General features: G+C 38.5%; 1 protein-coding gene across 2 annotated transcripts in view; it reads right to left on the bottom strand.

Moving 5' to 3' along the window:
• Positions 1–17667, bottom strand: part of FAM149A (family with sequence similarity 149 member A) — a 38247-nt gene that overhangs the window by 10933 nt on the left and 9647 nt on the right. The window contains exons 1-6 of one of the 2 annotated variants that reach the window (XM_060778603.2): positions 9091–9458; positions 5865–5975; positions 4733–4865; positions 2461–2603; positions 1819–1941; positions 1180–1356 (exon numbers count right to left, since the gene is read on the bottom strand). In XM_060778603.2, coding sequence (XP_060634586.2) covers positions 1180–1356; positions 1819–1941; positions 2461–2603; positions 4733–4865; positions 5865–5975; positions 9091–9185 — 782 coding nt within the window. In that variant the 5' untranslated portion in view covers positions 9186–9458. Of the gene's footprint in view, positions 1–1179; positions 1357–1818; positions 1942–2460; positions 2604–4732; positions 4866–5864; positions 5976–9090; positions 9459–17667 lie in introns of those variants that run through there. The other variant, XM_060778602.2, reaches the window with a different exon arrangement.

Here is a 17667-nt window from a genome sequence, read left to right as displayed (position 1 = left end):
TTCCCTGGCCATCCCATACACTCTTTCCTCAATATTAAAAATGGGAAAGAGCTGAATAGCTGGTGATGGTAGATAATTGGCAGTGGAGAAATAGGAGTAGAACAACTCTTCATAGGTTGCACAAAGCATAGCCATCACTTCATGCAGGCCTGGCTGTCAATTGTCTATATGTGTTCTACTGAACCATAAGAGAGTACCTTAGGCCCCTTCTACACTGCCATATAATCCAGATTACCTAAGCAGATAATCTACATTATTTGCTTTGAACTGGATTATATGAGTCTACACTGCCATATAATTTATCCAAAGCAGATAATCTGGATTTTATATGGCAGTGTAGAAGTGGCCTCGGTTTTATTTCACTACTTACCAATCATGAGTTGCAATTTTAATGCATTTTAAAGTCTACCTAGATAAAAAAAATAACCTCTATATACCATATACAAAATATCTGATGGGAATACTCTTATACTTGAACATTCTGATTCTAGCTACTTAAGGCTGGATCTACACTGCTCTATATCCCAGGAACGGATCCCAGATTATCTTCTTGTCCCAGATTTTCTGGCAATGTAGACTCATATTATCCAGTTCAAAGCAGATCACTTGGGATCAGATCCTCGGATACAGGATCAAAGTTTGGCACGTTATTTAAAGAAATATCCATAACCTATTTGCTTTTACTTTGGTTACTGTTGAACTTTTACATCAGGCTCTAATCGAATAAGACCCCTTATTCGATGCTCATGATTTCAGTTACCCATGTTTGAAAAAATATATATCCCACACATGTTACTGGGCCTCTCTAAGGGCCCTCCCACACAGCCAAAGTATAAAAGCAGAGAATCACTATATCTTCTTTGAACTGGGTTATATGAGTCCACACTACCATATAATCCAGTTCAAAGTATGTAGATAATGTGGGATTTTATATAGCTGTGTGAAAGGGGCCTAAGACTGGATCTACACTGCCCTTTATCCCACGATCTGATTCCATATTATCTGTTTATCCCAGATTATCTGGTAGTGTAGACTCAAGCAGATAATCTGAGATAAGATCCTGGGATATAGGGCAGCGTAAGTCCAACCAGAGTGAGCAACCCTTAGGTGGAGGCCGTCATCCTTTCTAATACTATCACAATCACTATTAATTCAATCCATTAGATATTGAACATTTACAGTTCCTTGTTGTCAAAGGCAAGATACTCTTCAATTTTCCCTTCTGCGTCATATATTTCTTCTTCCAAAAATGAATAAGTAGATGCCTCAGATGAACAAATCCCCGGTAATTCAGAGCTGAAGGCCTTGTGCACTGGAAAAGTTGCAGGAACCAGTTTAGATCCTGAGATGCATAACCTAAAGAGAGTAATTTCAACACAAAAGAAAAAAAAACGCTTCAAAATAAAATGTATACAAATATTTTACAGGAGAAGCAAGCTGTTACAATATCCTTATGATAAGTTATGAACTCTAGGAGAGAAAGCAAATCATGTAGAATTTTCCAATGGACACAAGAAAGCAAATATGAAACAAAAATGTTTGGCGCAGACGACAAATTAGGATGAACAGATTCTTAAGGTAATTTCCAGTGGATTACCAAGTGTCTTTAACATCTAAATATTTGACAATAGCAACAATAAAATATTTATATACTTATATACTTATATTAGAACTAAAGAAGTCTACTGGTTTTATCTTTGATATTTTATGTTCTGTTCTTCCCTGAAACACATTAAACCAAAGAAAAAATGTGGTGTTTTCTTTAAAAAAAAAAGCAACAGGTTGATGGGATAATTCTACTTTAAAATGGCAACATACTCTTTCATACTGCTGATTTCACTCAGGCTGGGTAAGGATCTGGAGTACAGAGAGTTGGGATTTCTGCTCTGATAATGCTGGAAGCCCTCATCTTTGGGGAAAAGAAGCTGCTTTCCCAAGATCCTGGAAAAAATAACAAATGTGCTAAAGATAGAGGAAAATGAAAATATGCAATTATTACAGTTGAACCAAAGGTGCTAAAAGTTTGAACCACACAAGTATGTGACCAAAATTTTTGATGGTTGGCAATGTTGATTATCATAACACAGTGCTGACACTATTCCTAAGAAGCTTTCTGGTCGAGCTGTTATCCCAAACGTGAGTTAAACTCATTATGAATGGAAATAGGTAAAGAAAATTAGAACATCAGCCCTTTACATTTGCAGGTCTGACTTTTGTGGATTTGAATATTAAATAATAAAATGTTATCTCTAGAAATGTCTAGCCACTCCTGTGCGACTCTATGGCCAATGCCTTACAGAGATTTTTTTCTCAAGGTGCGTCACTTTCCCAAAAGTCCTGTGCCCTTAATCCCTGTGAATGTGAAGGTAATAGTAGTAGTAGCAGTAGCTGCAACAGCAGCTGCAACAACAGTAGCAACAGTAACATAGAATACCGCAGATAAAATAAAGGTATTCTTACCTTAAGTGAAGTGATCTGTTGGTCCAGTCTTTGCATTCTGCCTTTAGATTCTCTGTTTCTGAGCTCACTTTCCCTTCAAACAGCATTTCATCCACATTGCAAAACAACTGATGAACTCTTTGGGTATTTGCTTTATCAAATTCCTAAGGGCATTAAAATAAAGGCTTTCAAACAATACTTCTTCACATCCTGAAGTTGAATAGAATTTAAATTGGAGAGTAAAAATATAAAAAAAATAGTTAAAGATTTTCAATATTTTTTCTTAGTCATTATTAATCAATCAGAAATCAGAAGATGATTATGATTTAGGCCCCTTCTACACTACCATATAATCCAGATTATCAAAGCAGACAATCCACATTGTCTGCTTTGTAATGGATTATATGAGTCTACACCGCCATATAATCCAGATCAAATCAGCTACTCTGGATTTTATATGACAGTGTAGAAGAGGCCTTAGAAGTGCAGCTATCAAGGAACTAAACAACATTTATTTATTAACAGTATTTATATTCCACCCTTCTCACCCCTAAGGGGACTCAGGGTGGATTACAGAACATACATATATGGCAAACATTCAATGCTGTTTTAGTCAGACAAGGCAGACAATTGTACATAGAAGGAGGTATATATATGCTTTTCCCCATCCTTGGTATCTTGGAGGCTTGTACTCGGTTCAGCTACATGGGGGTGATGTCACTCCATCTCCCTGCCAAAGATTCATAAACTTCCTCCTTTTTTGGTCTGATTGCCTGCATCAAAATACCTCCCCCACTTTTAAGAAATACCCATTTATCTACTCACATTTTTGCCTTGGAACCGCTAGGTGGGCAGAAGCTGGCTAAAGACCAGGAGCTCACCCTGACCCATTCTTTGAACTGTCAACCTTGGATTGATGAGATTTACTGCTGCTGGTGGTTTTTAACCTGCTGTGCTAAAGCCCAGCCCCTTTACACATTCTCAAATGTGAAGATACATCACTGAATACTAAAGTTAGGATTGTCTATGCCATCGTATTTTAGCATTCTATGTACAGTTGTGAGAGCAGGACAGTGGAGAAAAGCTATTAGAAAGAAAATCAAAGTTATTAGGGAGAAAACCAAGTCCTCTGATCAACTATACCATGGCTACCATAGACTTTCAAATAAGAAGTAAATGGATCCTAGAGCAAATCAAGTCTGAACTTTCACTAGAGACCCAGGATGACTATGTTGAAACTGTAATACTTTAAACAACAATGTGGCAAATCAGAAAAGACAACAAAGCTTGGAAAAAAGAAAGAAGGAAGGAAATAGGGAAAGGGTGACTACAAGTGGATTTATGTGAAGAATGACTACTAGTGGATTTATTCAATCAAGGAAACTGCAGACCTAAGGTTGACAGATCTGATTTGATGATGAGCGCTCTTAGAGATCTTTCATTCATAGCATTGCCATAAGTCAAAGGAGACTTGCCAGCAAAAAGCAGCAAAATATTTTAGTCACAGGAGATAAAGCTCACAAAACTATTCAGTATCAGGAATGGAATTTTATTTAAATACAATTTTCAGGTACATAAAGCCACACTACAAATAGTATTAGCTTATAAGAAGGCTGCAGCTGGAATACTGAGACTATGTTCTGTAAAATTTATTTATTTGCTGCATTTGTTAACCGCCGCTCTCAGCCCTAGGGCGACTGAAATAGATTCAGAAGGAAAAGAACGAGAAAAAGAGACTGAGTGAAAAGTAATGAAACTGAAATAAATAAATACAGCTGTATTTATTGACTGATCATTAATGAAATTTCTTCCATAATACAGTGACTACAGGGCTACCTATTACATCCCAAACAGGGAATTCTAGTTTCATATTAGTTTACTAATCTCTTTTGTTTCAGATGGATAGTAAACTGACATTAAAATAGAGTTCTCAGTACAACCATAAGAGCCATCTCTAGTTTAAGCTATCATGTAAGGGGACAGTGCATTAATCCAATCTTCATTCCCAGTTTACTAAACCATAATATAGCAAGCAGGGATTCTTACATCTAACCCAGCACATCACTCTAAATAGATAACTTGGAAACACCACATAGGTGGAAAACTGTAGATTCTGATGCATGCAAGTTCAAAAGCTATTGACGTTATTTGACAATTATTGTAATACTAATAATAAAAAATATAGGACAAGTTAAAAACACAGTATAAGCAAAAGCATCAATATTTTAGATTAAGACTTTTTAGATCCCTGAAGAGAAGACACACAACACCAATTTAAAAAACAGTGACTTACATCATCTCTCCAGGAGTAAACAGAGCTTCTTTCTGTAGATGGGCCAGTGGTACAACTCCGGATTCCTGACCAAGAATTGTTCAAGTCTGTAGGTGTTGTTTGCCCACTGGACAAAAGTGATGAGACAGAAGCACTGTGTACATAAAACCAAATAAAGATGGTTTTTCATGCTGGATAACTGAATTACAGTCCTCTGCCATGCCAAAGGAAAACATATTTTTGTTGCATAAGCCCTATATATCTGAAGAGGTGCAATAACAGCTAGCTAAAATTAGCGGATACTGGTAACACAGGAAACTGATGTATACTGCCTGAATAGCATCAGTTATGTCAAAGCTTGGGGGAAAGGCCAGCAAAAAATGAAAAAAGCTTTTTTCCCCCTTTCCTGTAATGTACCAAGTAAAGCCTATCTCCCTCCCAGCTTCGCTTTCTCTCTCATTCACACACACAATTAGTAATTGGTGGGTATGTTCTGATTAAACCTGAAGAGTAGGCAGAAAGTCCCACGATATCTACTTTAAACTGGATTATCTGAGTCCATGCTGCCATATATTCCAGTTAAAAGCAGAAAACAAGGGATTTTATTCAGCTGTGTGGAAGGGGCCACTGGGAGAAGATGAGCTGCCCTAGCGAGCCTAGTTAGTTGGGAGATTTAAACAAAAACTAAAAAGTTAGCCTGACTTTTCTGCTTCTTCCATATTGCCAAATTGAGCCCCCTTCCACACAGCTGAATAACATCCCATGTTTTCTGCTTTGAACTGGACCAGATGCAGTATGGACTCAGATAACCCAGTTCAAAGCAGATATTGTGGGATTTTCTATCTTGATATTCTGGATTATATGACTGTGTGGAAGAGCCCTGGGAAACACTACTGCTGCTGCCTGAGGATGGATGGATGGAAGGAAAGAAGGAAGGAAAAGTCAATGTGAGTGGACTATGCAGAAGGAAACTGAACAAACTGTATACAGGCGCCAGGTGAACAAGCTGTATACAGGCTGAAGGGGACACATTTGCTTCAGAAATGCCTCCTCTTCAAAATCAACTTAAAAAAATTAGAACTTTTCTATTTACTCTTTTAACCCATAATTATCTCATTGTTCAATAAATGTGATTTTAACAGTTAATACATACAAAGTATAGTTGTCAATGGCATCCTGCACACTTTTGGTAAACGGTGCTGGAAGGCTATCTTCATTGTTCTCTTGCGAGCAACGCTCTGAGGGGCCTTTAGCCAAACCTTTTCTGTAGGAAGAAGAAAGGGGAGGAGAAAGAAAACAGATGCAATTAGTTCCTTTATCTTATATGCCACTCCAATGTTTCTCTCCACCACATAGATATGTAAATTCTGCAAAGAATTTTGAAGTCACTTGGAAAATAATCCCAGTTTTTCTCATTCCCACCCCCCCATATTCTCCAAATGTCAACCAATAAGCATAAAAGCACCCATTTTCCCAATGTCAAATTTGTTGTACTGCAGTCAGAGAACAAAGTGAAAGAAACATGTAAGGGTTTTGTGGAATCTGATAGCAACAGGTGGCTGTATGTTCTGCTTAAATCTGCAAGGAAACCTGCCTTCTGTGTTCTGCTTAAACACACACAAATCTGTTCTACCTATCATGTGTATGTGCGACTTTCTACCACAGTAATAACTTGAGACTGTTTTCATATTTATATGTACTAACACATGTAATTGAGGGCCTAATTTAAACATTAGCCTATCTGGCAACATTTTCAGTAAAACACTGGCTGCTATAGATTATTTGTATGCAGCGAAAGAGAAGTATTAAACCCTATTCATTTTATCATATTTACATTATGTTTTTCAAGGGAAGAAACATTTTTACTTTTCAACCTCTGTGCACCCAGTCATTAATCATTTTTCAAAAATCATGAAAAAAGACTGGAAATGAAATAAATATTTAAACCATTCTCCTCCCCTCTACAATGCACTTGTAATTTTAAGTAACTGAAACAGGGGAAGCCCAGTTATCAAAGGTGGGAAAGTCTAAACCCCCAGATATTGCTCAGCCATAATTCCCATCATGCCTGTACATTAACCAAGGTGATTAGCATCGACACAAGTTGGAATCCAATGCCATCTAGTGGGCTAGTTTCCTGTGTTTTACATCACCACACACATTTTTCACTCTAGTACTTATTTGTCATATATTTACAGTTTTATCCTATACATCTCCTATGTCAGCATTTCTAAACCTGGGGTTCAGGACCCCTGGGGGGGTCATGAGCTGGTGTCAGAGGGGTCACCAAAGACCATAGGAAAACACAGTATTTTCTGTTGGTCATGGGGGTTCTGTGTGGGAAGTTTTGCCCAATTCTATCATTGGTGGGGTTCAGAATGCTTTTTGATTGTAGGTGAATTATAAATCCCAGCAACTAAAACTCCCAAATGTCAGGGCCTATTTTCCCCAAACTTCACCAATGTTCACATTTGGGCATATTGAGTATTTATACCAAGTTTGGTCCAGATCCATCATTCTTTTGAGTCCACAGTGCTCTCTGGATGTAGGTGAACTGCAACTCTGAAACTCAAGGTCAATGCCCACCAAACCCTTCCAGTATTTTCTGTTGGTCTTGGGAGTTCTGTGTGCCGAGTTTGGTTCAATTCCATCGTTGGTGGAGTTCAAAATGCTCTTTGAATGTAGTTTAACTATAAATCCCAGCAACTACAACTCCCAATTGACAAAATCAATCCCGCCCCAACCCCACCAGTATTCAAATTTGGGTGTTGGGTATTTGTGACAAATTTGGTCCAGTGAATGAAATACATCCTGCATATCAGATATTTACACTACAATTCATAACAGTAGCAAATTTACAGTTATGAAGTAACAATGAAAATAATTTTATGGTTGGGGGTCACCACAACATGAAGAACTGTATTAAGAGATTGCAGCTTTACAAAGGTGAGAACCACTGTCCTATGTCTTCTACTTCTATGTCTTCTACCCCGGTGGTGCAGTGGGTTAAACCACTGAGCTGCTGAACTTGTTGACTGAAAGGTCACAGGTTTGGATGAGGGGGAGAAGTGTGAGTCAACCTATCAGTTCAAAAACATGGAAATGTGAGTAGATCAATAGGTACTGCTCCGGCGCTCCATGCAGTCATGCCGGCCACATGACCTTGAGGGTGTCTATGGACAACGCTGGCTCTTTGGCTTTGAAATGGGGATGAGCACCACCCTCCCAGAGTCAGACACAACTAGACTTAATGACTTAATGACGTTTACCTTTTATAATACTTAAAAGAAAATGGCTGTTTTCTTAAACATAATATTGTGAAATGTATCAAGTAAATTATACTGACAAAATTATACTTCCTTGTGCTAACCATGAGATAAAAATCTAAGCTGTTTTTGTTCCGTAAAGTACAACTTTGCTTATTCATTTACCCATAACATAGTTACTGATTAATAGGTCCTTCCAGCTGGCATTGAATGAAAAGTGCCACTGATGTTTCCTTATAAAAGATGCATACTCCTGAAGAATAATAACACTTGAAATTATAATTTTAATCCTTGCCATAACACATCTTTCTTTGTAATGGTTCTATGGAATCCTCACAGCTCTCAAGTACAGAAAAAGAAATACAGCATCTCCCATGTGGATAGGCAACCACTTTCAGGACACTTATTTAAATCATACAGAATTTCAAAATTAATATCTGTCTACTGCGATGACTCACCCTATTAAAAGATGTTTCCATATGTGACATGGTACATTAGATTCAAAAGCCTTTTGAAAGTACTAAATGCACTTGAAACAAACAATTTTTGCCTTGCATAAGAAAAATTGCATTTTAACATATTTTTGCGTCTTTCTCACATTCTATATTTGCACTTCTACACACAGAGAGAAGCAGGATTTTTATAAGTAAGTAGAATATTTCCATAACCAGCTTAAGTGATAGTTGTGGGGAAAAGATAGTGTGTCGGTAACAATAACAAAGCCTATCCACACAAACGCTGGATTTTTACCAGAATGCAATATAATTTGCATAGCTGCCTTGAGTCCCAGTTTTGGGAGGTCATGAAGATCATAATCACCACCACCACCCATCATCCATCCAGTCACAACCTCAGCCTTGGTAGATGCCACATTATTATCCACAGATAATCTTCCCCCCTAATATCCCACTCCCACAAGCATAATGCATAAGGACACTGTACCTTAAGGCTGAGATTTATGTTCTATGTACGCATAGGTGGGTTACTGAACGCTGACAATACACCTATCCACTGACACTACACCCACCTATTCTCACACACACTCTCAATGCAGACCCAATTTGAATTGCCAGGCATGCTGGCATCTTAGTCTCACTGTCATTTCTGACTTACCCCAAGATGATCAGCTCTGGATCTTTCTCTCTCTGTTGAGGATGGGAAGATACAGGCAGATGACAGGGGTACCGCACCCCACTACTGAAGCGCATGAAAAGCACGGCCTGAGAAGGCTTGCCCCTCCTTCCTCACAAGCCCGGTTCCCTCCCTCCCTCTTTTTTCTCACATTCACGCTTACGCATTCTCTTTCATCTCACTCCAGGAGAGTATCATGTGCATGCATGTGTGCCTGTGTCTCAAAGCATGCGTGCCTGTGAAAATGACTGAGTGAGAGAGGAAAATGGGAGGAGGGGGAGGAGAAGGAAAGGATGGATGGATGCAGTACTGGGGTTTCCCCAGAGGCTGTTCCAGTGCTGCTCCTGCTTCATGTTCTGTTCCTGATCTTATTCAAAAGCCAGATATAAACAGATCTCTGTGGAAAGCAACACTTCACAAACGCTGCATTAAAAATATCACCAGAGAGCCAAGCTTCGGCAGCTGAGCAGAATCTATTATTACATTTCTTTTGTGTTACTTTCCTTCAACTAAGGGCCCTTCCACATAGCCATATAACAGATTATCAAGGCAGAAAATCCCATAATATCTGCTTTGGGGTATCGGAGTCCACACTGCCATAAAACTCAGTTCAAAGCAGATAATTTGGGATTTTATATAGCTGTGTGGAAGGGGCTTGTGATGGTATGGTTGCAGACAAAATCAAAACAGACTCAGCATTATATGTAATTTCTGCACATCTCTTTATTTTGAAGGCACTATGTAGAGGAATCAGAACAATAAGACCAACAAGCTGCTCATGTCATTTTAAAATGTGCAACATTATTCCACATGCTATCTCAGTATGAAAATAGTAATCACTACTAGTAACAATGCTGAGTCTGCTTTGATTTTGTCTGTAACCATACCATCACAGGCCCCTTCCACACAGCTATATAAAATCCCACCTTCTAGGAATTTGAGATCGTCTGAGGAGGCCCTGCTCTCGATCCCGCCTGCCTCACAGACGTGCTTGGCGGGGACGAGGGACAGGGCCTTCTCAGTGGTGGCCCCTCAGCTGTGGGACTCCCTTCCTAGGAGTATTAGATCAGCCCCCTCCCTCCTGACCTTTCAAAAACAAGTAAAAACCTGGCTCTTTGAGCAAGTGTTTGGAGCTGCAGCGTAACCAGTTAACACAAAATCGTAATACAAACATGGAACGGCTAAGACTATGTGAACGTATGAGGAATTTGGTTTGGTAGACTTTGGTTTTTTACTGATTTGTATAGTTTTATAGTTTTTTATGGATTTTATATGTATTCATGGTGTGTTTTAATTGTCTTTATTGATATATGTATTTCTATATGGCATCTAATCATTGCCGATCTGTACGCCACCCTGAGGCGCCTTCAGGTTGAAATGGGTGGGATAAAAAAGTCGTAAATAAACAATCCACTTGGGAATCAGCATGGTGTAGTGTTCTGAGCTTTGGACCATGACTCTGAAGACCAAGGCTTGAATCCTCATTCAGCCATGGTCTTGCAAAATTCAATCAGTCACCCTCTTACTTTATTTCTTGATCCTTGGCCAGTTTTTCCTACAATCTTTGATTCTGCTTTGATTCCTATTTTTATAGTCCAATCACCTAAGATTAACAAGTCCTGATTTGATAAATAATCAATTTCCTCCTGAAATCCATCACACACTCTTCTTCCAAACTTGCATAAACTTGGATTATGGTTATATTCATGAATTTTCCCTGAAGTCTTGGAGCCCCTGGTGGCACAGCAGCTTAAACCACTGAGCTGCTGAACTTGCTGACCTAAAGGTCAGTGGTTCACATCCGGGGAGTGGGGTGAGCTCCCGCTGTTAGCCCCGGCTTCTGCCAACCTAGCACTTAGAAAACATGCAAAATGTGAGTAGATCAATAGGTGCCACTTCGGCAGGAAGGTAACGGCACTCCATGCAGTCATGGCAGTCACATGACCTAGGAGGTGTCTATGGACAATGTCGGCTCTTCAGCTTAGAAATAGAGATGATTCCCACCCCCAAGAGTTGGAGACAGCTAGACTTAATGTCAAGAGAAAACCAACCACCTTCAAGTCTTATTAATATGATTCAGCCAGATGAAATCTACACTTGAAGCCACAGCAACCACAAAACTCACGCCACCAATGTGTGCTGCAACATGCATTAAAGGTGATATGGCACATTTTTAAAACAGCAGAAAAATCAAAGTTAAACCATAAAATGTGTTGCAGCAAATCTCGGTATATCCAAATCCCATACAAAATCAGCTCCACAAAATACAGAGGTCATTGTAGACATCTGTCCACTCAGAAATGCAGTTCAAGTGGCATCAAACTTCATGAATACTACAGTGTAGATGCACTCTTTGCATTGCATCTCTAGACTGCTTTTGCTACACTTCTTACTCACAACACTATCTAATTCTATCATAGATTTTCACTACTTGAGTAAAACTCAATATGACCCATTCTTATCTGCTTTACCTTGTTCCCTCCTAGTTTCTGCAATGTTTGTATGTTACATTTCTTGCTTCATTATTTCTAGTTTCCCTTTATTCATATTTCTCACCTTCCACGTTCCTATAACATGTATTATGCGTCTTTGGATTTCTGTTTCACTTCTGAGTACATCAACAGCTAAATATCCTTTCAGCTCGAGTCCAGTTGTGTCATTAGCCGCAGAGTTACTCATAGGTCCCTTCGACACTATCATATAAAATATAGATTATCTGCTTTGAACTGGATTATATGGCAGTGTAGACTCATATACTCCAGTTCAAAGATAATGTGGATGTTCTGCTCTGATAATCTGGATTATATGGCAGTGTAGAAGGGGTCACAGTTGTCCGCTGCTGTACCTCAATGGCTTGTTGATTGCCATCTAACCTGAGAATTTAATCTTCTGGCAAAATTTCTTCATTTATTTTGGATTATTTCATCATAAGGATTCATAGTAAAAGGGATCTTCCACCAATTTTATTTGTTTGTTTGTTTGTTTGTTTATGACATTTATATGCTGCCCTTCTCACCCTGAAGGGGACTCAGAGCAGCTTACAAGATGCATATACATACAATATATTATATTATTAGCATAGTACAATATCAATATTAAATATTATTATATTGTACTATACCATTATATTGTAATATTATTTGTAATATTACATGTAATATAAATATATAATTATAATATCATATTATTTTACCTCACATGACTGCTCTTTTGAACATTTAGTCTGGATCCTCAGCAAAAATCCATCTGACATGGGACACCTTTGTCAGCATTATCATTTGCCTCACAGGAAAGACAGTGCCAAGCTGGGAAATATTTGCTGTACTATCCGAACATTTTTTAAAATAGATTCTGGACTGTTCGCTTGTTAGTACTATCCTTCAAAGGAGTACATTCTTCTTTCATTACCAGCATAAAACGTACTATTTTTGTTCTGTATGTGTGTGTGAAACCCAGAGGCGGCCCTAGGTAATTTTCAATGGTAAGCAAACAGTATTTTGCCCCCCCCCCCCAACCACTGATATATATTTTCTGTTAGTCGTGGGAGTTCTGTGTGCCATATTTGGTTCAATTCCATCATTGGTGGAGTTCAGAATGCTCTTTGATTGTAGGTGAACTATACATCCCAGTAACTACAACTCACATATGTCAAGGTCTATTTTCCCCCAAGAGCGCCTCAAGAGCGCCCCTGGGCAAAATCAACTACACTGCAAATGCTTACTTTGCGTAATGGGTTGAGCCGCCCCTGGTGAAACCCTAGATTTAATAAATCAATCTTCCGTTTCTTCAAAAAGATATCTGGTGTTAATCACAACTCAAAATAGAAGAAGGAAAAGGATTAGTATGTACAATAATGTTATATCTAACTGGTTTAATACATATACATGAAAACCTGGTCATTATCATGTAAGGAACCCATAAGAAAATGTGTTTTAAGTTGTTCTAGTGAGATAGCACACTATTACCACTATGTGTCACTGTTTGTTTATCATGCGTATATGTGCCTTCAAGCTGCCGACCAACTTATGGGACCCTATGAATTTCACAGGGCTTTCTTAGGCAAGGAATGCTTTTTCCAGTTCTGAAATTAAACTTAGATGGTTAAAAAGTTTCCTCACAATGGCTACAAAGGCTATAACCATTTTATTCTCCCTCCTTGTTTGGTCTAATAAAAGAATCTAATAAAACAATCCTATTAATACTCTTTTAATGGAAATTTTAACAAAATATCCCATTTATTTATTTGAAAGAGAGGGTCCTTCACACAGCCATATAATCCAGGATATCAAGACAGAAAATCCTACAATATTTGCTTTGAACTGTATTATCTGAGTCCACACCGCCATATATTCCAATTCAAAGCAGATATTTATTTAGTTAGTTATTTATTTCGAGTCTTTATATCCTGTCCTTCTCCCCCCGGAGGGTGACTCAGGATGGCTTACGAAAGGCAACCATTAGATGCCAGCAATATACAAGTAAAATATCACAATTAAAACAGCAATTAAAACACTTATGTACATTCAATTTAAGACAGTCTGTCATTTCAAACTCATGATCCAGGTCAGTCCATAGTCGGTCTCTTAAAAATAATCTCTTCCTAGTTGCTACATCTACTGCTGAAATGCTTGATTCCACAGTCAGGTTTTAAGTTTTTTACGAAAGGCCAGGAGGGAGGGGGCAAATCTAATTTCATTTGTGGTAGCCAAGGGGCTACCACAAAGAAGGCCCTGTCCCTTGTTCCCACCAGTCATGCCTGCAAAGAAGGTGGGACTGAGAGCAGGGCCTCCCCGGATTATCTCAATGTCCTTGGTATATGTGGGATAATGTAGGATTTAATTCAGCTGTGTGGAAGGGGCCTGAGTCATAAATATGTTTGCAAATTAAACAAACAAGTGTATTTGTTTTGTCCTAGGTAATGGGGTTTGGTAGATGAAATACATAACCACAAGGATGAAGGCCTGCTTCAACTGTGCAACTTTCAGTGTGAGCCAGCTCAAAATTGTTGTTCTGTGATTTGTACTCCTTGAAATCAAAGGAAATACATCTTCAGTTCTTTTATTCAGTTGCTTTTCTAAACAACCAGAATTTCACTTCAATCTGCTAAACTATATATATATATATATTGTGTGTGTGTGTGTGTGTGTGCTGTAAACAAGAGCTAGCATGATAGACAACTCTGAAGATCAAGGTCTGTTCAGCCATCCAAATCTACTGGGTGATCTTGCGTGAGCCTCACACTCTCAGGCCCCTTCTGCACTGCCATATAATCCAGATAATCAAATCAGATAATCTACATTATCATCTTGAAACTGGATTATATGAGTCTACACTGCCATATAATCCAGTTCAAAACTGATAATCCAGATTGAATATAGCAGTGTAGAAGGGGCCTCAGTATCACTAACTGTAACTGCAAATGCGGTAAGAAACGATGGACATAAACTTTTGAATAATCTTTAAAACAAATAGTCTTATTTCCAAAATATTGTGATTAGCTATAATTCAGTTCTGACCATGGCATATGTTTGTAAGAAAACTAATGTGCCCATGGAAGAATTATTGACATACATGTTGTTTATAAATAATTGATAAAACTCAAGAAAAATGCCATCAGCTTAATTAACTGTCACAAAAAGAGGACTAATTAGTCGCTTGGTAGAGGTGTTTTATTTCTTTGGGATCAGATAGGAAGCATTTGCTGCAATAGGATCAAGTATCCCTGAAACAGTAGGGATAAAAGGTTGAATAAAAATCTTGGAAATGGTCCATGTGCCTCTAAGGATGGATAAGAATACAGACTTATAACAAGGCGCAAGCTCTAGGTATCAAGAATCTCTTCATTATGTTACTGATTATGTAATACCATGGGAACTTCTGGACCTTGTTTATCATCTCTCTCTCTCTTTGCAAATTCTGGCTGCTTGGTGCTATTATCATTTCTTTTCCATCAAATGTACCTCAGTAAGGTTGATGTGTTCCTAGGCATTATTTCTTTAATCCAAGGTTTCTCAAACTTGTTCAGCAGCGGAGCCCCATTTGAAGCAAACGTTTCTCATGGAGCCCCAAGATATGTTTATAAATTTTATATTATATTATATATAATGTAATATATTACTATATCACACACATTAAATATAATCAGGCATGGGCAAACTTTTTAACGGATGGAGGTTTGTGTGAACTAATTAAAAAAAACATGAACAAATTCCTATGCACACTGTACGGGGGTTTTGGAAGCAGGTGAGGGAGCCAATGGAGAAAGGCTTTTGGGGAGAGGGAGACGGGGGGGGGGGAGCAGGAAATAGGGAAAGCTTGGAGGGGGAGCAGGAAGGAATCACAGAGCTCCTCAGTATGCTTTGTGGACCCCCAAGGGCCCCCTGGAGCACACTTTGAGAACCGCTGCTTTATCCAAAAAATGGTACCAAAGGAAGAAACAACATAAAAGGATTGTTTTAAAGATTCAGCATTTTTTAAAAAGTTCAACACGTTTTAGCATTTTTTTAAAAAGTTAAATTCCATGGAACAACCACACAGAATCAATTTTGCATAAGTAAATACATTTTGAATCTCCTTAGAACCATCTAAAAGTGGCTTTCAAAATGCATCCAGAGATTACTGTTACTTTTACAGTCTTTATTATTTCCATTTTGACAGTCAAATCTGTTCTGCACCCTTCTCTCTCTCTCTTTTGCTGTTCACACAGGCTCAATAGCTGCCAGCCACCTTACCTGTTATAGGCAGGCACCCACAGCTAGGGTAAAATCAGCTTTTTGTGAAAGAACGTTTTAAAAGAAAGTTTTGTTTATACACATCCAGCTCCCTTTTTCTTCCATCTCCTCTGTTTAGAATGGGAGGGTATTTTGGGTTTTCTTTTTAAGCACCTTTAGTTCTGAGAGAATTATGGAGGAAGGCTGGAGGAAGGCAGACTTTCATTATCAGGTTGCAGCAGTGTTTATGAAGTAAACAAGACAATAAAGCTTTAACTTAATTAACTATTATTTTGATTGCAAACTAAATAGCTAGTATAGGGGAAAACCATCTTCATAGCCTGAGAAAAAATTACAGCAGATCGTTTTAAGATATTAGTCTTCAATACTGGATAACTATAAAGCAGATATAATAAGAGGTTTTGCTGAGTTTTCTTAAGTGAATTTAAGATGCCCTTACAAAGCACAAGTATATCTATCTGCCACTTCCATCCCTGCAATCATTAATAACAGAAAGAATACAATTTCAATCTCACTGCTACTGTCCAATAGAGGTTTTGCTGTATATTATACAATTTTTATCAAAGCTCTTCTTTTTTCAAGCCTCTGGGGTCAAGTTCTAATCAGAGTGGAGAAATCATAGCTCAGAAACCATTCATGAACTTGAAAAAGAGGCATGCCAGTGCTTCACAAGGCAAAATACATTTATCATGTGTAGTCTATCCTTCAGGGACTACAACTGGCTCTCTGTATCCCATGGTTGAACCATCTATGATTGAAAACATTTTTTTTTAAATCCAAAAAAACAACCTTGAATTTATACAAGCAAGACTAATTACTAAGCCATTTTATATAATGGGATTTGGGTATCTATGAGAGGCCCTGGAACCAAACACCAGCAGATACTAAGGGCCCACTGTATATAATTCTGTATCCCAAAGATGGGCGATCTACAGCCTTGCTTCCAAACCACTGTACTGATAAGTTTACACCTCAGGACCCTTCTACACTGATAAAAATCTAGGGAGAGATTTTGTCCCCCCACATAATAAATTGTGGCATGTTCTTGGTGTATGGGGATACTAAGTCACCTTGCCTATCTCCTGAGGAATCTTTAAAGTGACCAAGTAGCAACAGTAAGAACAGACCATATAACAACAGACTGGTTCAAGTTTGGGAAAGGAGTATGGCAGGGCTGTTTACTCTTGTCCTACCTATTCAATTTGTATGCAGAACATATCATGCAACATGTGGGGCTTGACGAATCCAAGGCTGGAGTTAAAATTTGCTGGAAGAAACGTTAACAACCTTAGATATGCAGATGATACCACTTTGACGGCTGAAAGTGAGGATGAGCTGAGGAGCCTTCTAATAAAGGTGAAAGAAGAAAGTGCAAACGCTGGGTTGCAGTTAAACATAAAGAAAAACAAGATTATGGCAACCAGACTGACTGATAAGTGGCAAATTAATAGAGGGAGAAAACGTGGAGGCAATGAGATACTTTGTACTTCTAGGAGCGAAGATTACTGCAGACACATACTGCAGCCAGGAAATCAGAAGATGTTTACTTCTTGGGAGGAAAGCAATGACCAATCTCGATAAAATGGTTAAGAGTAGAAACATCACACTGACAACAGAGATCTGCATAGTTAAAGCAATGGTATTCCCTGTAGTAACCTGTGGATTTGAGAGCTGGACCATAAAGAAGGCTGAGTGAAGGAAGATAGATGCTTTTGGACTGTGCTGCTAGAGGAAAAATTCTGAGAGTGCCTTGAACCGTGAGAAAATCAAACCAGTCCATATTTCAGGAAATAAAGCCCGACTGCTCATTGGAGGGAAGGGTATTAGA

Source organism: Anolis sagrei, chromosome 5 (assembly GCF_037176765.1).
Source record: "Anolis sagrei isolate rAnoSag1 chromosome 5, rAnoSag1.mat, whole genome shotgun sequence".
Taxonomy (NCBI): Eukaryota; Metazoa; Chordata; class Lepidosauria; order Squamata; family Dactyloidae; genus Anolis; species Anolis sagrei.
This window is presented reverse-complemented; position numbering and strand designations above follow the sequence as displayed.